At 50.9% G+C, this 20,934-nt stretch overlaps 1 protein-coding gene across 3 annotated transcripts in view; it reads right to left on the reverse strand.

Moving 5' to 3' along the window:
• The window catches only part of AHNAK (AHNAK nucleoprotein), a 102,181-nt gene that overhangs the window by 71,913 nt on the left and 9,334 nt on the right, over positions 1 to 20,934 (reverse strand). For 2 of the 3 annotated variants that reach the window (XM_059931767.1, XM_059931768.1), the window contains exons 2-4: positions 20,156 to 20,259; positions 19,733 to 19,889; positions 19,126 to 19,313 (exon numbers count right to left, since the gene is read on the reverse strand). In XM_059931767.1, coding sequence (XP_059787750.1) covers positions 19,126 to 19,313; positions 19,733 to 19,889 — 345 coding nt within the window. In that variant the 5' untranslated portion in view covers positions 20,156 to 20,259. Of the gene's footprint in view, positions 1 to 810; positions 18,193 to 19,125; positions 19,314 to 19,732; positions 19,890 to 20,155; positions 20,260 to 20,934 lie in introns of those variants that run through there. The other variant, XM_059931766.1, reaches the window with a different exon arrangement.

A 20,934-nucleotide genomic window follows, 5' to 3' on the forward strand; every position in this document is an offset into this window, starting at 1 on the left:
TCTGGGGAATGGCAAGGGGGATGAGCTTGGTTCTATCATTTTGGCCTAAGAAGGCACTGCCCTCTGCCCAGCAATGACCAACATCAGAAGCCAGTTTCTAGAAGGCCCCCCCCCCACTGTGTATTGTCTACAGAGCTGGAAATCAAAAGGGGACTTTTGGACTTCCCTGGCGGTCCAGTGGTTAAGACTCTGTGCTCCCAATGCAGGGGGCGTGGGTTCGATCCCTGGTCGGGGAACTAAGATCCTGCATGCTGCCAGGGGAAGGCCAAAAAAAAAAAAAAACGGTGGGGGAGGGGACTTCTGTCAGAAGAGATCTTTCATAAAGTTTAGCGCTCACAAGGACTAGAAGGAACCAGAAACACATGTAATTCGAGATCAGCACCCTTATTTCAAAGAAGAGGAAACTGAGGCCCAGAAGGGCAGGTAACGAGGCCAGCCAGCAAACCTACAGCCAAGTTCGGAATAGCTGGCAGGCCTGTGACCCACGGCCAGATCCCTTTCTGCCATTCCAATAGGCCTTTGTTTCCATTCATGTCTGAACCATTTCTGAATCATATATTCCTATCTGAGGATGCCAAATTGGTGGGCAGGTCCTGGGGCTCGGGCTGCCAGTGTGCCCAGCCTCTCTTGATTTCTCAGCAGTGGTGCAACCAGCCTCACCATGAGAATCGAGAAGCAAAGAATCCCTCCCATTACCCACTAATGCAACTAGCAATGCCCCTGAGCGGACCCAGTCTGACCTGTCAGGGCTGGATGGGCAGCCTCCCTAAGCCTCGTCCTCCCATCACAGAATAGAAAAGGCCCAGGACATCCGGGTTAATAAACAGCTTTATTTGCCCTTGACAGCATCAATTTTCTTACATTCTCAATTAATTTGCCATTAAAGTGCTGGAAATTTTCTTAATCACGATAACATTGGTTAAAAGAAATCAGAATTAATATCAGGAACGTGGCGATCACAAAGAAAACATTTCTCTTACAACACACAGAATGGAAGGCCCTCGTGTTGAGTTGGTGGGTTGGCTAATTTGCAAACAGATTCTAAATTCCCTCTCACCTGTGAGCACCAAACGGGCTGGGACCGCCACCCCTGGGGAAGAAAAAGCAACGCTAAAGAGTTCTAGAAACACCCACACGCCCTGCCTGGCGGCTCCTCGCAGCCATCTTTGGGTGTTTCCTGTTTGAGTAGATCCGACGGTAGGAGAAATGAAGGTCTGGCCCCCCTCTACTGCCTTCTCCACCCCCCACCCTTACTAACATAAGCCCCAAAAGTCATTACAATGAAAAAGTGGGTTTCCATGACCCCAACACTAACAATGTTCAGTAAAAATGAGGATAATAAACACAAAAGCTTGCTTAGTAAACAGGAGCTCTCAGCGTTCGATGCAAAAAAAAAAAAAAAAAAAACAGAAATCTTAAGGCAAATACTGTTGACTCTGCACACGGGCTGGACGAAGAACTTAGAACTCTTTACCTATCCGTAAAGCTCCAGGAGGCGCCTAAAGGCGGTTGGCTTTTCAGCGCTTGCCCCTGCCAGAGGCCAGATGTTTGCGTTATTGCTGAGGCTGTTGGCGTGTTTCTCTTTGGAGTTTATATACAAACACACCCAAGGCTGATGTATTTTTATACATATATGTACACACACACACACACACACACACACACGGAAACCTGCTACTCTTTCTTTGTGGAAACTGCCAGCTCCACCTCGGGAAGCTGGATGCCAACCTTAGTCCCACTGTCACTGCTAGAAGAAGATGACAGTCGGGACTTCTTAGAGGCCAAGGACACTCCACTCCCCTGTAACTTGCCTGCCTCATCATCACTCCCAGTCACCTCATAATGACCTTTGCTCTTTGACCCCAATCCACCAAAGGTACCAAATTTCAGCTTCCCATGTTTCCCTTTGACTTTCCCGCCTTCCAGCAACACTTCCCCACCTTCGAACTCCAAAGTTCCCGGAGGGGTAGAAGATGCAGAGGGCTCCCTTTCTTCACTGAAGGAATTTGAGCGGTGCTGTGGCTTCTTGCTTTTGAATAAGGAGAATTTGCCTTTGGGCGAAGATGTTTCGACTTCTGCCTCTCCTTCCAGAGAGCCTAGGCTGGCCTTGGAGCTCTTCAGGTCACCTTTGGACACTGAAACGGATGCTTCCGGTGAGCCGGTGACACCAGCTTTCCCTTTAGGTTTGGAAAAGCTGAACTTGGGCATTTTGATTTTGGACTTTTTAAGTTTTACATCAGACTCTTCCCACTCGCCCTCTCCGGCACCAGACTGGACACTGGCCTCCGCTTTAGGGAAGTTAATATCCACCCCTACTTCTCTGCCAACCAGCTCACGGCCAGAGAAGGTGAACTTGGGGATCTTCATCTTGGGGAATGTTACTTTTCCAGATCCGCTTTCCAAGTGACCCTGAGGCCCAGACACGCTCAGCCCAGGACCCTGAAGTCCAGTCTGGCCTCCTTTGACACCTCCTTCTATCTTTGGTCCTGAGAAATGAAGTCCTCCGGCAAACTTAGGTGCATCCAAGTTGAGAGCAGAGGAGACCTGGGGTCCTTTCCACTCTACCCCGGAACCTTTGACGCTCACATGCCCCTCGCCCAGGCTGATATCTGGGGCACTGACACCCCCTGAAACGTCCATGCCTCCTTTGATTTTCGGGCCCTTCAAGCTGACACCTAAATCTGACTCAGGAGATGCCACGTTAAATGAAGGCCCTTTCATGCCAATGTCAGGAAAGGCCCCGTGGAAACCCATTCCTGAACCTTTCAGATCACCTTTGATTTCAGGACCAGAAATTTGCCCGGTTGGGAGTTTCACATTCACACCTGGCAGCTCCACCTCACATCTGGATGACTTAATTCCAGGCATTTGGAGGTTTCCTTCTAGGCCTTGAACACTGATGCCCGGAAGACCTCCTCCAACCGTGGGGCCTTTCATCTCACCACTGGCCCCGAGGCTGCCTTTTACTTTTGGTCCTTCCAAGTTCAAGTCCACATCTGGTGCTGAGATTTGAGGGCCAGAGATCTGAGGCCCTTTCAGGTTCAGGCCTCTGAGGTTCAAATCTATGCCGGGCCCCTTTAGTTCTCCAGCAACTTGTGGCCCCTTGACGCTGATGTCCAAGTCGGACCCTGGAGCGGAGATGCCAAACTGGGGCAGCTTCATCTTAGGAAGTTTGATACCACCTTCAGGTGCCTCCAAGCTTAGATCAGGAGCACCTACTGATACTTCAGGACACTTGATGTCACCAGAGACAGCCAGGTCTCCCTGCAGGCTTGGTCCCTTCAGGGTCACATCCGGCGCACCGACGTCAAGCATTGCTGTGGCATCGATTCCAGGCACTTTCACACCATCACCTTCCACCTTCACCTTTCCACCGACACCTCTGAGGTCAAGCCCGGGAGCATGCACCTTCATGCTGGGAACAGATACATCCAGGCCTCCCTTCAAACTTGGTCCTTTCAAGTTCAGGTCAAGGTCAGGTCCAGAGACTTTCGGCGCAGAGAGGTTCACTGAAGGCAAGTCTACTTTTGGCCCTTTCAGAGACACATCGGGCCCTTCAAGCTTAACATCCGGTGCGCTCAAGCCTCCTTCTAGAGAGGGCAGCTGGACCTCAGCTCCCCCACCCTCCATCTTCACACCAGGGACGCCGATCTTGGGCACTGAAAACTTGGGGAACTTAATTTTCGATGCTGGACCTTGCAGATCTACATCTGGTCCTTCCAGTCCCACACTGGGGACATCACCCTTTATCTTTGGTCCTTTCAAGTTAACATTCACATCAGGGATGGAGACTTGAGGGGCAGAAATGCTGAATGACGGTGCTTTGACTTTAGCATCTGGGCCTTCAATGTTGATGTCAGATGCATCCAAGTTTGCTTGCACCCTGGGGCCTTTCAAGTCGCCCTCTATTTTTGGCCCTGACACATCCACACCTGGCACCTTGAACTTGGGAGCCTTCAGCTTGATGTCAGGACCTTCCACATTAATCCCTGGTGAGGAAATATCCAGGTCAGGTGCCTGGATTTCACCCCCCATTTTGGGGCCAGGGAGGGAAGCTTCAGCTTTAAATTTAGGTGATTTAATGTCAAATTCTACATCTGGAAAGTACATTTTTCCAAACATAGGTTTCTTGGTCTTGGGAGATTTCATGTCGACTTTAAGTGAGGCATCCGGCCCTGCAACGTTGACATCTGCATCAGGAGACTTGAGACTGGCATCAATCTCACCCCCAGGAGCATTCAAATCAAATCCTTGTTTTTTGGCCTTAATTTTAGGACCACTCATGTGAATTTTAGGCATTTTAAACTTACTTTTCTTGCCCTTGCCACCAACACTAATTTCAGGAGCCTCAACATTCAGCTCTGCCTCAGGAACTGTCACATCAAGCGAAGGTGATTTGAAGTCAGCTTTGGGGCTTTTTGCCCCAAACCCAAACTTGGGTTTCTTAAATTTGGGAATTTTCACATCTGGCCCCTCAGTGTTAATATCTGGGCTCTCCACGTGTACATCTAAGCTTGGAGCTTCTAAATCAACTTTGGGTCCCTTGAGGTCCAGTTCACCGCCTTCTAATTTGGGACCAGAAACTCCAATTTTGGGTGCCTTGAGATGCAAATCAATATCAGGAGCAGTTACTTTAGGGGCAGATATATCCAGTGATGGCATCTTCAAATGTGGGCCACTGAGTTTGGCATCAGGGCCTTCAAAATCCAGACCTGGACCTTTAAGGTCTACTTCTGGGCCTTTGAAAGTCCCTTCAATCTTAGGGACAGACACATCGAAATCTCCTTTGCCTGTGGATCCTTTCAAATCCAGGTCGACATCAGGCATGGAGATTTTGGGAGCTTTGATATTTATCTCCGGCATCTTGAACTTGGGGCCTTTCAGTTTCGCATCTGGACCTTCAATATTCACATCTGGAACATCAACGTCCACCTTGGGTCCTGAGACGTCAATGTCAGCTTTAGGCAGGTTCACATCCACTTCGGGGCCCTCTCCTTTGAAGCCAGGCATGCTGAACTTGGGCATTTTCACCTTAGGCATCTTCAGGTGCCAGTCTGGGCCATGCACGTCCACATCTGGGACATCAATGTCCACTTTGGGGCCCTTGACATCAACTTCAGGGCCCTTGAGGTCACCTTCCATCTTAGGCAGAGAAACATCCACATCTCCCTTTACTTTGGGTCCTTTCAGGTTTAAGTCAACGCCAGGCATGGAGATCTTAGGAGCTTTGATGTTCACCTCTGGCATCTTGAACTTGGGGCCCTTCAGTTTCGCATCTGGACCTTCAATATTCACATCTGGAACATCAATGTCCACCTTGGGTCCTGAGACGTCAATGTCAGCCTTGGGCAGGGTCACATCCACTTCAGGGCCCTCTCCTTTGAAGCCAGGCACACTGATCCTGGGTGCCTTGAGATGCAGGTCAGGCATTTTAAACTTGGGGCCCTTCAGTTTCCCTTCTGGACCATTAATGTCAAAATCAGGAGTGTCTATGTCCAACTTAGGGCCTTTAACATCTATTTTCGGGCCTTTCAGATCTCCTTCCAGTTTAGGGATGGAAGTGTCCAAATCTCCTTTTATCTTAGGTCCTTTCAAGTTCAAATCAATGTCACTCATGGAGATTTGTGGGGTTTTAAAATGGACATCAGGCATCTTAAATTTGGGTCCTTTGAGTTTCCCTTCAGGACCTTCAATGTCCACCTCTGGCCCTTTCAGATCGCCTTCTACCTTAGGCAGTGAAAAGTCCACATCCCCCTTTACCTTTGGCCCTTTCAGATTTAAGTCAAAGTCAGGCATGGAGATCTTGGGGGCTTTAATGTTCATCTCTGGCATCTTAAATTTAGGCCCCTTCAGTTTTCCATCTGGACCTTCAATATTGATATCAGGAGTGTCAATGTCCAGTTTGGGGCTCTTGATGTCCACCTCAGGGGCCTTGAGATCACCCTCAACTTTGGGCAGAGAGATATCAACATCACCCTTCATTCTGGGGCCCTTCAGGTTAAAGTCAAGGTCAGGCATGGAGATTTTAGGGGCTTTTATGTTCACCTCTGGCATCTTGAATTTAGGGCCCTTCAGTTTCGCATCTGGACCTTCAATATTTACATCTGGAACATCAACATCCACCTTGGGTCCTGAGACGTCAATGTCAGCCTTAGGCAGGTTCATGTCCACTTCGGGGCCCTCTCCTTTGAAGCCAGGCATGCTGAACTTGGGCATTTTCACCTTAGGCATCTTCAGATGCCAGTCTGGGCCATGAACGTCCACACCTGGGACATCAATGTCCACTTTGGGGCCCTTGACGTCAACTTCAGGGCCCCTGAGGTCACCTTCAACTTTGGGCAGAGTAACATCCACATCACCCTTGACCTTGGGGCCCTTCAGATTCAGGTCAACTTCAGGCATGGAGATCTTGGGTGCCTTGAGGTGCAGGTCAGGCATTTTAAACTTGGGGCCCTTCAGTTTCCCTTCTGGACCATGAACATCAATGTCAGGAGTGTCTATGTCCACCTTGGGTCCTGAGACATCAATGTCGGCCTTGGGCAGGTTCACATCCACTTCTGGGCCTTCTCCCTTGAAGCTGGGCATGCTGATCTTGGGCATTTTTATCTTGGGCATCTTCAGGTGCCAGTCTGGGCCATGCACGTCCACATCTGGAGCATCAATGTCCACTTTGGGACCTCTGATGTCAACTTCAGGGGCCTTTAGGTCACCTTCCACCCTAGGCAGAGAAACATCCACATCTCCTTTCACCTTAGGACCTTTCAGGTGCAAATCAAAGTCAGGCATGGAGATCTTGGGGGCTTTGATGTTCATCTCAGGCATCTTGAACTTGGGGCCCTTCAGTTTCACATCTGGACCTTCAATATCCACATCTGGCATACTAACGTCCACCTCGGGTCCTGAGACATCAACGTCAGCCTTGGGCAGGTTCACATCCACTTCTGGGCCCTCTCCTTTGAAGCCAGGCATGCTTATCTTGGGCATTTTTATCTTGGGCATCTTCAGGTGCCAGTCTGGGCCATGCACGTCCACATCTGGGACATCAATATCCACTTTGGGGCCTTTGAGGTCAACGTCAGGGGCGTTTACGTCACCTTCCACCTTAGGCAGAGAAACATCCAGATCTCCTCTCACCTTAGGACCTTTCAGGTGCAAATCAACGTCAGGCATGGAGATCTTGGGGGCTTTGATGTTCATCTCTGGCATCTTGAACTTAGGACCTTTCAATTTTCCCTCAGGTCCTTCAACGTTAACATCAGGGCCTTCAATGTCCACCTTGGGTCCTGACACATCAATGTTGGTCTTGGGAAGGTTCACATCCACTTCTGGGCCCTCTCCTTTGAAGCCGGGCATGCTGATCTTGGGCATTTTTATCTTGGGCATCTTCAGGTGCCAGTCTGGACCTTGAATATCCACATCTGGAGCATCAGTGTCCACTTTGGGACCTTTGATGTTGATCTCAGGGCCTTTCAGATCTCCTTCAGTCTTTGGAAGGGAAACATCTATATCACCCTTCACCTTGGGCCCCTTCACGTTTAAATCAATGTTAGGCATGGAGATCTTGGGCGCCTTCAGGTGCATCTCTGGCATCTTGAATTTGGGCCCCTTCAATTTCCCCTCTGGGCCTTCAATGTTAATATCAGGAGTTTCAATGTCCACTTTGGGGCCCTTGATGTCCACCTCAGGGGCCTTGAGGTCACCTTCCACTTTTGGCAAAGACACATCCATATCACCCTTTAGTTTGGGGCTCTTCAGGTTAAAGTCAATGTCAGGCATGGAGATTTTGGGAGCTTTGATATTCATCTCTGGCATCTTGAATTTGGGGCCCTTCAGTTTCGCATCTGGACCTTCAATATTCACATCTGGGGCATCAATGTCCACTTTGGGGCCAGAAATACCAATGTCAGCTTTGGGCAGGTTCACGTCCACTTCGGGGCCCTCTCCTTTGAAGCCAGGCATGCTGAACTTGGGCATTTTCACCTTGGGCATCTTCAGCTGCCAGTCAGGGCCTTGAACATCCACATCTGGGACATCAACGTCCACTTTGGGCCCTTTGATGTCCACACCTGGCACGTTCATTTCACCTTCTATCTTGGGCACAGACACATCCACATCCCCTTTGACTTTGGGGCCTTTCAAGTGTAAGTCCACATCAGGCATGGAGACCTTGGGAGCTTTGATATTCATATCAGGCATCTTGAATTTGGGACCTTTTAAGCCTCCCTCTAGACCTCCCACATTGATTTCTGGGCCCTCAATGTCCATTCTGGGACCCTCTATGTTGATATCTCCTTTTGGCAGATCCACAGCCATATCTGGCCCTTCTGCTTTTAAGCCGGGCACACTGAACTTGGGCATTTTCATCTTGGGCATTTTCAAATTCCAGTCTGGACCATGAACATCCACATCAGGTGCATCAAGATGAACTTCTGGTGCCTTAATGTCCACTTTGGGTCCTTTAAAATCACCTTCTAAATTAGGACCTGCAACATCTAAGTCTCCTTTGACTTTAGGACCTTTCAGATTTAACTCCACATCAGGCATAGACACTTTAGGAGACGAAATACTCAGAAAAGGCATTTTGAACTTGGGTCCTTTCACTTTTCCTTGGACCTCAATATCGGGAGCATTAATGTCAACTTTTGGACCTGTTACATCAATATCTGGCTTTTTGACTTTGACATCTACCTCAGGTGTCTGAACTTTGGAGCCTGAAAAATTAAATTTGGGAAGCTTAAAACGAGATTTCTTTGACTTGCCTTCAATATTGAGCTTAGGACCAGAAATGTCCACTTCTGGGCCCTTTATATCTAACTTGGGAGCTTTAATGTCACCTTCCAATTTGGGTCCAGAAACATCAACATCTCCCTTAAGTTTTGAGCCTTTCAAATTCAGGTCAATTTCTGGCATGGAGATCTTGGGCATGTTTGCATGCATATCAGGCATCTTCAGCTTTGGACCTTTTAATTTGCCGTCTGGGCCATGAATATCAATATCTGGCACATCTACATCTAACTTCGGGCCTTTGATGTCAAGAGAAGGCCCTTTCAAATCACCTTCTACATTTGGAAGTGAAATATCCACCTCTCCTTTCATTTTAGGGCCTTTAAGATTAAGGTCCAAATCTGGCATTGATATCTTAGGACCTCTGATATTCATCTCTGGCATCTTGAACTTGGGACCCTTCAGTTTCGCATCTGGACCTTCAATATTCACATCTGGAACATCAATGTCCACCTTGGGTCCTGAGACGTCTATGTCAGCCTTGGGCAGGTTCACATCCACTTCTGGGCCCTCTCCTCTGAAGCCAGGCATGCTGATCTTGGGCATTTTTATCTTGGGCATCTTCAGGTGCCAGTCTGGGCCATGAACGTCCACATCTGGAGCATCAATGTCCACTTTGGGGCCTTTCATGTCAACTTCAGGAACTTTAAGCTCACCTTCCACTTTTGGTAAAGACACATCCACATCACCCTTCACTTTGGGGCCCTTCAGATTAAGATCAAGGTCAGGCATGGAGATCTTGGGGGCTTTGATGTTCATCTCTGGCATCTTGAACTTAGGACCTTTCAACTTTCCCTCTGGTCCTTCAATGTTAACATCAGGGCCTTCAATGTCCACCTTGGGTCCTGACACATCAATGTCAGCTTTGGGCAGGTTCACATCCACTTCTGGGCCCTCTCCTTTGAAGCTGGGCATGCTGAACTTGGGCATTTTCATCTTAGGCATCTTCAGATGCCAGTCTGGGCCATGAACGTCCACATCAGGGACATCAATGTCCACTTTGGGGCCTTTGATGTCAACTTCAGGGGCCTTTAGGTCACCTTCCACCTGAGGCACAGAAACATCTACATCTCCTTTCAACTTAGGACCTTTCAGGTGTAAATCAAAGTCAGGCATGGAGATCTTGGGAGCTTTGATGTTCATCTCAGGCATCTTGAACTTAGGACCTTTCAACTTTCCTTCTGGCCCTTCAATGTTAACATCAGGGCCTTCAATGTCCGCTTTGGGTCCTGACACATCAATGTCGGCCTTGGGCAGGTTCACATCCACTTCTGGGCCCTCTCCTTTGAATCCAGGCATGCTGAACTTGGGCATTTTCATCTTAGGCATCTTCAGGTGCCAGTCTGGGCCCTGAACGTCCACATCAGGGACATCAATGTCCACTTTGGGGCCTTTGATGTCAACTTCAGGGGCCTTTAGGTCACCTTCCACCTGAGGCACAGAAACATCTACAACTCCTTTCAACTTAGGACCTTTCAGGTGTAAATCAAAGTCAGGCATGGAGATCTTGGGAGCTTTGATGTTCATCTCAGGCATCTTGAACTTAGGACCTTTCAACTTTCCTTCTGGCCCTTCAATGTTAACATCAGGGCCTTCAATGTCCGCTTTGGGTCCTGACACATCAATGTCGGCCTTGGGCAGGTTCACATCCACTTCTGGGCCCTCTCCTTTGAATCCAGGCATGCTGAACTTGGGCATTTTCATCTTAGGCATCTTTAGGTGCCAGTCTGGGCCTTGAACATCCACATCAGGGACATCAATGTCCACTTTGGGGCCTCTGAGGTCAACTTCAGGTACTTTAAAATCTCCCTCTACCTTGGGGCATGTGATATCCACATCTCCTTTCATCTTTGGACCTGTTAGATTAAGATCAATATCTGGCATGGGTATCTTTGGAGTCTTAAAATGCATTTCAGGCATTTTAAACTTTGGACTTTTCCACTTTTCTTCTGGCCCTTCAATGTTAACATCAGGGCCTTCAATGTCCACTTTGGGTCCTGACACATCAATGTCGGCCTTGGGCAGGTTCACATCCACTTCTGGGCCCTCTCCTTTGAAGCCAGGCATGCTGATCTTGGGCATTTTTATCTTGGGCATCTTCAGGTGCCAGTCTGGGCCGTGAACGTCCACATCTGGAACATCAATGTCCACTTTGGGGCCTTTGATGTCAACTTCAGGGGCCTTTAGGTCACCTTCCACCTTAGGCAGAGAAACATCCAGATCTCCTTTCACCTTAGGACCTTTCAGGTGTAAATCAAAGTCAGGCATGGAGATCTTGGGGGCTTTGATGTTCATCTCTGGCATCTTGAACTTAGGACCTTTCAACTTTCCCTCTGGTCCTTCAATATTAACATCAGGGCCTTCAATGTCCACCTTGGGTCCTGAGATGTCAATGTCAGCCTTGGGCAGGTTCACATCCACTTCAGAGCCCTCTCCTCTGAAGCCAGGCATGCTGAACTTGGGCATTTTCATCTTGGGCATCTTCAGGTGCCAGTCAGGGCCTTGAACATCCACATCTGGGACATCAACGTCCACTTTGGGGCCTTTGATGTCCACATCTGGCACTTTCATTTCACCTTCTATCTTGGGCACAGACACATCCACATCCCCTTTGACTTTGGGGCCTTTCAAGTGTAAGTCCACATCAGGCATGGAGATCTTGGGGGCCTTGAAGTGCATCTCAGGCATCTTAAACTTGGGACCCTTAAGCTTTCCTTCTGGCCCCTCCAGGCTCACATCTGGGGTTTCAATGTCCACTTTGGGTCCTGAGACATCAATGTCAGCCTTGGGCAGGTTCACGTCCACATCTGGGCCTTGGCCTTTGAAGCTTGGCATGCTGAATTTAGGCATTTTCATCTTGGGCATCTTCAGGTGCCAGTCGGGGCCCTGGACGTCCACATCTGGGACATCAACGTCCACTTTGGCACCTTTGATGTCCACATCTGGCACTTTCATTTCGCCTTCTATCTTGGGCACAGACACATCCACATCCCCTTTGACTTTGGGGCCTTTCAAGTGTAAGTCTACATCAGGCCTGGAAATCTTGGGGGCTTTGAAGTGCATGTCTGGCATCTTAAACTTAGGGCCTTTCAACTTCGTATCAGGACATTCCAGATCAACGTCAGGCACCTCCACATCCACACTAGGACCTTTGATATCAACTTGTGGACCTCTGAGATCACTTTCTAGTTCTGGCACAGAAGCATCCATCTCTCCTTTCAGTTTGGGTCCCTTCAAATTCAAGTCCACATCTGGCATGGATATCTTGGGAGCTTTGATATTCAACTTAGGCATCTTAAATTTAGAACCTTTTAATTTTCCTTCTGGTCCCTCAATATCCAAATCAGGAGTATCAATGTCCACTTTGGGGCCAGAAACATTAATGTCAGCCTTTGGTAGGTTCACATCTACATCAGGGCCCTCTCCTTTGAAGCCAGGCATGCTGAACTTGGGCATTTTCATCTTGGGCATCTTCAGATGCCAGTCAGGGCCTTGAACGTCCACATCTGGGACATCAATGTCTACTTTGGGTCCTCTGACTTCAACATCTGGCACCTTCATTTCACCTTCTATCTTGGGCACAGACACATCCACATCCCCCTTGACTTTGGGGCCTTTCAAGTTTAAGTCCACATCAGGCATGGAGATCTTGGGGGCTTTGAAGTGCATCTCAGGCATCTTAAACTTGGGACCCTTAAGCTTTCCTTCTGGACATTCAACATCTATATCACCAACATCCACATCCATTTTAGGGGCTTTTATGTCAATTCCAGGACCTTTCAAGTCTCCTTCCACTTTGGGAAGAGAAACATCTACATCAGTTTTCAGTTTAGGGGTTTTCAGATTAAGTCCAACATCAGGCATAGAGATTTTGTGTGTTTGTATATGCATGCTTGGCATCTTGAACTTGGGACCCTTTAGTTTCCCCTCTGGACCTTCAATATTCACATCTGGAACATCAATGTCCACCTTGGGTCCTGAGACGTCAATGTCAGCCTTGGGCAGGTTCACATCCACTTCTGGGCCCTCTCCTTTGAAGCCAGGCATGCTGATCTTGGGCATTTTTATCTTGGGCATCTTCAGGTGCCAGTCTGGACCATGAACTCCCACATCTGGTGCATTAATGTCAACTTTTGGACCTTCGATGTCAACGTCAGGAGCTTTAATCTCTCCTTCTACTTTTGGAACCGTAACATCATAATCTCCTTTCACTTTATGGCCTTTCAAATGCAGACTAACATCAGGCATGGATATCTTCTGAGGCTTTATATTCATTTCTGGCAACTTAAATTTAGGACCTTTTAGTTTTGCATCTGGACCTTCAATATTCACATTTGGAACTTCAACATCCACCTTGGGTCCTGAGACGTCAATGTCAGCTTTAGGCAGGTTCACATCCACTTCAGGGCCCTCTCCTTTGAAGCCGGGCATGCTGATCTTGGGCATTTTTATCTTGGGCATCTTCAGGTGCCAGTCTGGGCCATGAACATCCACGTCGGGGACATCAATGTCTACTTTGGGACCTTTGATGTCAACCTCTGGCCCTTTCAGACCCCCTTCAACTTTGGGCAGAGAAACATCCACATCACCTTTCACCTTGGGGCTCTTGAGGTTTAAATCAATGTCAGGCATGGAGATCTTCGGAGGCTTGAAGTGCATCTCAGGCATCTTAAACTTAGGACCCTTGAGCTTCCCTTCTGGACCTTCAAGGCTCACATCTGGGGCTCCAATGTCCACCTTGGGTTCTGAGATGTCAATGTCAGCCTTGGGCAGGTTCACATCCACTTCAGAGCCCTCTCCTCTGAAGCCAGGCATGCTGAACTTGGGCATTTTCATCTTGGGCATCTTCAGGTGCCAGTCGGGGCCTTGAACATCCACATCTGGTACATCAACATCCACTTTGGGGCCTTTGATGTCCACACCTGGCACTTTCATTTCACCTTCTATCTTGGGCACAGACACATCCACATCCCCTTTGACTCTGGGGCCTTTCAAGTGTAAATCCACATCAGGCGTGGAGATCTTGGGGGCCTTGAAGTGCATCTCAGGCATCTTAAACTTGGGACCCTTGAGCTTCCCTTCTGGCCCCTCAAGGCTCACATCTGGGGTTTCAATGTCCACCTTGGGTCCTGAGACGTCAATGTCAGCCTTGGGCAGGTTCACGTCCACTTCAGAGCCCTCTCCTCTGAAGCCAGGCATGCTGAACTTGGGCATTTTCATCTTAGGCATCTTCAGGTGCCAGTCGGGGCCTTGAACGTCCACATCTGGGACATCAACATCCACTCTGGGGCCTTTGATGTCCACACCTGGCACTTTCATTTCACCTTCTATCTTGGGCACAGACACATCCACATCCCCTTTGACTTTAGGGCCTTTCAAGTGTAAGTCCACATCAGGCGTGGAGATCTTGGGGGCCTTGAAGTGCATCTCAGGCATCTTAAACTTGGGACCCTTGAGCTTCCCTTCTGGCCCCTCAAGGCTCACATCTGGGGCTTCAATGTCCACCTTGGGTCCTGAGACATCAATGTCAGCCTTGGGCAGGTTCACGTCCACTTCAGGGCCCTCTCCTCTGAAGCCAGGCATGCTGAACTTGGGCATTTTCATCTTAGGCATCTTCAGGTGCCAGTCGGGGCCTTGAACGTCCACATCTGGGACATCAACATCCACTCTGGGGCCTTTGATGTCCACATCTGGCACTTTCATTTCACCTTCTATCTTGGGCACAGACACATCCACATCCCCTTTGACTTTAGGGCCTTTCAAGTGTAAGTCCACATCAGGCATGGAGATCTTGGGGGCCTTGAAGTGCATCTCAGGCATCTTAAACTTGGGACCCTTGAGCTTCCCTTCTGGACCCTCAAGGCTCACATCTGGGGCTTCAATGTCCACCTTGGGTCCTGAGACATCAATGTCAGCCTTGGGCAGGTTCACGTCCACTTCAGGGCCCTCTCCTTTGAAGCTGGGCACGCTGAACTTGGGCATTTTCATCTTGGGCATCTTCAGCTGCCATCCGGGGCCTTGAACGTCCACATCTGGGACATCAACATCCACTTTGGGGCCTTCGATGTCCACATCTGGCACTTTCATTTCACCTTCTATCTTGGGCACAGACACATCCACATCCCCTTTGACTTTGGGGCCCTTCAAGTGTAAGTCCACATCAGGCATGGAGATCTTGGGGGCCCTGAAGTGCATCTCAGGCATCTTAAACTTGGGACCCTTAAGCTTTCCTTCTGGCCCCTCAAGGCTCACATCTGGGGCTTCAATGTCCACCTTGGGTCCGGAGACATCAATGTCAGCTTTGGGCTGGTTCACGTCCACATCTGGGCCCTCGCCTTTGAAGCTTGGCATGCTGAATTTAGGCATTTTCATCTTGGGCATTTTCAGACTCCAGTCTGCATCCTGAACTTCCACATCTGGTGCTTTAACATCTACTTTGGGGCCTTTGATGTCCACATGTGGAGCTTTCATCTCACCTTCTATTTTTGGTGCAGACACATCTAGATTCCCTTTCATTTTGGGTCCTTTAAGATCCATGTCAACATCTGGCAGGGTCATCTTGGGAGCTTTGAAGTGCATCTCAGGCATCTTAAACTTAGGGCCTTTCAACTTCCCTTCTGGTCCTTCAAGGCTCAGATCTGGAGCACTAATATCTACCTTGTGTGCAGAAATGTCGACATCAGCCTTGGGCAGGTTCACATCCAATTCTGGGCCCTCTCCTTTAAGGCTGGGCCTGGTGAATCTGGGCATTTTCATCTTTGGCATCTTTAGGTTCCAATCAGGACTGTGAACTGCAACATCTGGGGCACTGACGTCTACCTTTGGCCCCTTCAGGTCCCCTTCCAGCTTTGGCACTGTAACATCATATTCCCCCTTTACCTTGGGACCTTTCATATGCAAATCTACATCAGGCATGGAGATCTTGGGGGCCTTGATATTCACCTCAGGCATCTTAAACTTGGGACCCTTCAGCTTTCCTTCAGGTCCTTCAATATTCACATCTGGAAGTTCAACATCCACCTTAGGTCCAGCGACGTCAATGTCAGTCTTGGGCAGGTTCACATCCACTTCTGGGCCCTCTGCTTTGAGGCCGGGCATGCTGAACTTGGGCATTTTCATTTTGGGCATCTTCAGGTGCCAGTCTGGGCCGTGAGTGTCCACATCTGGAGCATCAATGTCCAGTTTGGCACTTTTAAGTTCAACATCAGGAACTTTAATCTCACCTTCAACCTTCGGCACTGTGACATCATATTCTCCTTTTACACTAGGGCCTTTCAAATGTAAGTCCACATCTGGTATGGAGATCTTTGGGGCTTTGATATTCATCTCAGGCATCTTAAACTTGGGTCCTTTCAATTTCCCCTCTGGTCCCTCAATACTCACATCTGGAGCACAGACATCTACCTTGGGCCCAGAAATGTCCACATCAGGCGCAGGCAGGTTTACATGCGCTTCGGGGCCCTCTGCTTTGAACCCTGGCACAGTGAATTTGGGCATTTTCATCTTGGGCATCTTCAGGTGCCAGTCTGGGCCATGAACGTCCACATCAGGGGCATCAATGTCCACTTTGGGGCCTTTCAGCTCTCCTTCAAGTTTTGTTGTTGTTACATCATACTCCCCTTTTACCTCTGGGCCTTTCACGTGCAAATCTACATCAGGCATGGTGATCTTTGGTGTCTTGACACTCACTTCAGGCAGCTGAACATCAGGGTCTTTAAGGTTGCCCACCAGGCCCCCTATGTTGACATTTGGGGCTTCCACACTGACCTTGGGCCCTGAAATACTGACATCACCTTTGGGAAGATTCACATCTACATCTGGCCCTTCCCCTCTGACTCCTGGAGTGCTGAACTTGGGCATTTTCATCTTGGGCATTTTCAGGTTCCAGTCCGGACCATGAACGTCCACATCTGGGGCACTGACATCCACTCTGGGGCCTCTGACATCAACTTCAGGGACACTGACTTTCCCCTCTACTTTTGGAAGCATGACATCCACACCCCCTTTCACCTTTGGTGCAGCCACATTTAAGTCTACGTCTGCCACAGAGATCTTGCAGGTTCCTTCTTTCCCAGAAGTACCACTAAACTTGGGGTCAGTCACGGTCCCCCCTAGGCTGGGTGTCTCTATGTCCACTTTGGCGCCTTTAACTGCCACTTGAGGGCCTTTAACATCACCTTGAACCCCAGGAGCGGAAACCTTAATGTCTCCTTTCAGTTTAGGGGACCTGAGGCTCAGATCCACATCCTGCATGGAGATTTTAGGTGTCTGAACAACCGTTTCAGGAGTCTTGATTTTAGGACCTTTCATCTTCCCTTCCAGCCCCCCAGAAGCAACCTCAGGCAGGCCAACATCCCCAGAGACCCCAGGAAGTGTCACATCAATGCCAGCTCCCTCTCCCTTAGAACCTGATACAGAGAATTTGGGGGCCTTCACCTTGGGCATATTCAGTTTGCCCCCTGGCCCATGAATATCAACGTTAGGAGTTTGAACTTCCACCCTGGAGCCAGCGATGCTGCCCTCGATTCTGGGCACGGAGATGTCCACCCTTGAACTCCCCTGTGGCTTGGTACCCTTCAGGCCCAGGTCACCCTCAAGGGATGGCCCAGTGATTTGGGGGCCCTTCAGCTTCCCCTCAAGCCCCTTAATACTGGCAGAGGGACCACTGACTTCTAGCTGAGGGGTCTGGATGTCCCCGCCAATGGTCAAGCCTGGCTTGCCACCCTTGTGCCCCCCAGAGAATTCAGGGGCAGAAACACTCAACCCTGCCTCTGGGGCCTGACCCTCAAGCCCTGTTGAGACACCAAATTTTGGCAGCTTCATGGAGGGAAATTTAATTTTCCCATTATTGCCACTCTCAAGAGCTGGGTCCTGCCACTCTGCTGCCCCACCCCCAAGAGAAGACAAAACGTCCACCCCTGGGACTTGGACCCCTCCTTTGCTACCTAAGTCCAAGCCCTTTGCACTGACACTAACACCCGGGCTTCCCACCTTTATCCCAGGCACGGTGACCTGGACCTTCGAGTGGCCAGCACCTTGGAGCTCTGGTCCTGAAGTGGAAATGGACCCTGCTTGGATGTCCACAGTGGAGCCTGTGGTGGGGGACAGTGCCCCCGAGCCCGAGGGCAGTCTGATCACTGTCTTCCCAGGCTGGGTCTCCACATCCACAGTGGAGATTTCAGTCAGTTCGTGCCGTGGAATCTTGATCTTGAACTCAGGGCTGCTGATGTCGATGTCCTTGGCTCCTTCGCGGCTTGTCACATCCACGGTGTAGGCTGTGACCCTCCTAGTCACCGTGATGGTGCGGCTCTGAGTCTCCCCAGGTTCCCCTTCCACTCCATCCTCTGACTTCAGCCGAGGCTTGATCTTCGTGGCGTAGATGCGCTGGTACTCCTCGTCATCCCCGCTCTGCAGAAACACACGCCCCCCCACAGGTTGCAGCGGAGTCTGCGTGAGTGACAGCCGCCTGGCCGCAGCCCAGCCCACAGCGTGGTTGCCTGTTTCCCAAAGAAGCCGGGACCATAACGGAGGCCCACGGAGCCTCCTGGGACACAGCACAGGGGACTGAGAGAGGGGCTGACAGCCACACCACAGGAGGAAAACAGAAATTACTTGGGGAATCTCTGGTAAGCAAAAGCCATGGGGAGTGGGGACAGGCAGACTCCTGGACGGTGGAGTCTGGGAGAAGGATTTACAATCAATTTTAGATTCGAATCGGCCCAGCAGGTCTCATGGACACCTCCTGGTGACTAGTTCCGTGTTGACTGCACCTTCAGCTCTCACCTCTCACCTCTCACCTCTCGACTGCCTGGCTTGTTTGTTTAATCTGGAGGGGAATCCTCCCAGGGACCCTTCGGAAAGCACTTGTTGAGCCTGGTTGTGCCGGGGTTAACACTTCCACTTTGAGGACTCATTATTTGTTAAATAAACAAGCCATCAGAAGGAGCAGAGAAATGTCCCTCAGGCACTCTGATGCCCAGCCTCTGACTCACAGATGAGTCCAGGCCTCTGGAAGTAGAAAAATGATGTCTGTGAGGCAGAGCTGGGCACCTGTGAAACCATTTCAAAGATGCTTGCAAAGCAGCCGACTTCCTCCTGGCACCGAGGACCAGACCAATGAGTGGGTCCCCAGACGGGGACCCTCAGAAGAGACTGAAGGAAGACTTTTAGCGGCAGCCACACGTGAAAAGGAGAAACAGGCTGGCTCTACAGAGAGCAGGAGAGAAGCCAGGAAGGACGAGCGAGCAAGGTCCAGCAGGCAGACAGAGGCTCAGGAAGGGGGACCGGCCCGTCAGCGCGGTCGGGGGAGCTAAGGGCACGGCCGGCCAGCCAGGCACTCACCAGAACCACTTCAGAGCTGTGGGAGCTGAAGACTTCGTGGGTCCAGGTCTGGCCAGGCTCAGGGGAACGGTCCCCCTTGCGATGCAGCTTCAGGCCCACGGTGTGGTGCCCCATGGTGTTCAGCAGCTGGGTCACCTCTCCCGACTGCAGGTTGTCAAAGTAGATGGTGGCACCCACAATCTGGTCCCCTGAGCAGGGAGGAGCAGGAAGTGGGTAAGACCACCCAGGGTCTCGGGGAAACAACACACAACCACTCTGTGCTGGGCCCTCGGACTGACGTGCAGGTGTGGTAACACCCATTGTAGAGATGAGGAAACTGAGGCAGAGAGGCCAACTAATTTGCCCAAAGTGGCAGAGCTCATGGGTGGTGGAGTCAGCACAGAGGATGACGTGTCCACCAGCCCTCAGGACCACCTCCCGCGAGGACTGTGAGGGAACGAGGGATAGGGAGGGGGCAGGGGAGGGCAGGGCTTAGGTACCGGCCACCCTGATGCCACTGGGACCCGGCCCTCCACAACCACCCACCCGCTTGTGCTGCCCCTGCCTTTCCCTCCACCACCCTCCCCCACCCCACCCCCGCAGCAGCCCGCAGCCCGAGGCGACTCACCCTCCTTGACCACCCCAGTGCGGGCCGCAGGGGAGTTCTGCATCACCTCCTGCACAAAGACGCCGTCGTCCCTCTGGGTGATGGTCAGCCCGTGGGAGCCACTGCCCTGCCAGTTGGGCAGCAGCAGCTCCCGGGTCGTCTCTTCCTCCTTCTCCATCTGGATGAGGTAAGGAAACGGAGCAGTGGGGGCATGAGGGGATGAGGAAGCCAGGGATCCCCCTGGGCGTGGGGCACCGTCTCCGAGGTGCCTGCCTCCACTGTGGGTGGGCTCCCAAGGTGGATGGTGGACACAACCGCAGCGGAGGTAACCAGCCCCTCGTCCTGTCCCCCCCGGCTCTGCCTCCCGATAGCACGTGCCTTCCGGGTCTCTACCCTCCCCATCCTCTCGCCTCCCCCGCCCTCGTCACCCTCCCTCCTACTGACCTTCGCAGGACGTGGTTCAGGAGCGGATGCCTTGCCAGAAGCCCGCCCCTCCTTCCTCTCCTCTCCTCGGAGCGTCTCTCTCTTGGGAATCTCGGTCACACAGCCTAGGGAGAAGGTCACAATCAGGCTCACACTCAGCAGTCGGCTTGTCGAAACCCCGACCAGCTGCTGTGCAAGAGATGGCTGGATGTTTTGCCCCCCGGGCCAAACCAAATCCCCAACCCCGCTACTGTCATCAACTCCATTCACACATGACTCTCCAGCCTGGGAACACAGGAAGGGGGTTTGGAAGAGGCCAGACTCAGATTCAAATCCTGGCTCTGCATCTTCCCGGCTGCGTGACCCGGGCCACGTCACTTAACTTCTCTGAACCTCCATTTCCTCACCTGCGAAAATGGAGACGATAAAGAATTCCCATGAGGACTGAAGGAGCGAGAGAAAGCATGTGAGAAAAGCTCTGGCCCACCGGAGCCTCCCAACATCCACATTCTCATTAGGTCCTTTGTAACAGCTTCAGGCGGGAGATGTTACTGCCCGCATAGTGCAGGTGGGGAAACCGAGATTCGGAGAGGCCAGCCGGCCAGGGGTGCACCGTGAGAGAGCAACTATTATTGGGCTCTGAGCCTGTAACTCTTCCTCCGATGCCATATCAGGCCTGCCGCTCTAACCGGTGCGAGACCCCTCCTCAGAGTCTCCAGCACTGGGGGCCGCTGGCCACCTGCAAGCAGGGCTGGTGGTGCCCTCCCTCCCCCAGTGGCCGACGGTGAGTGACTCTGGGT

Source organism: Balaenoptera ricei, chromosome 8, assembly GCF_028023285.1.
Source record: "Balaenoptera ricei isolate mBalRic1 chromosome 8, mBalRic1.hap2, whole genome shotgun sequence".
NCBI lineage: Eukaryota > Metazoa > Chordata > Mammalia > Artiodactyla > Balaenopteridae > Balaenoptera > Balaenoptera ricei.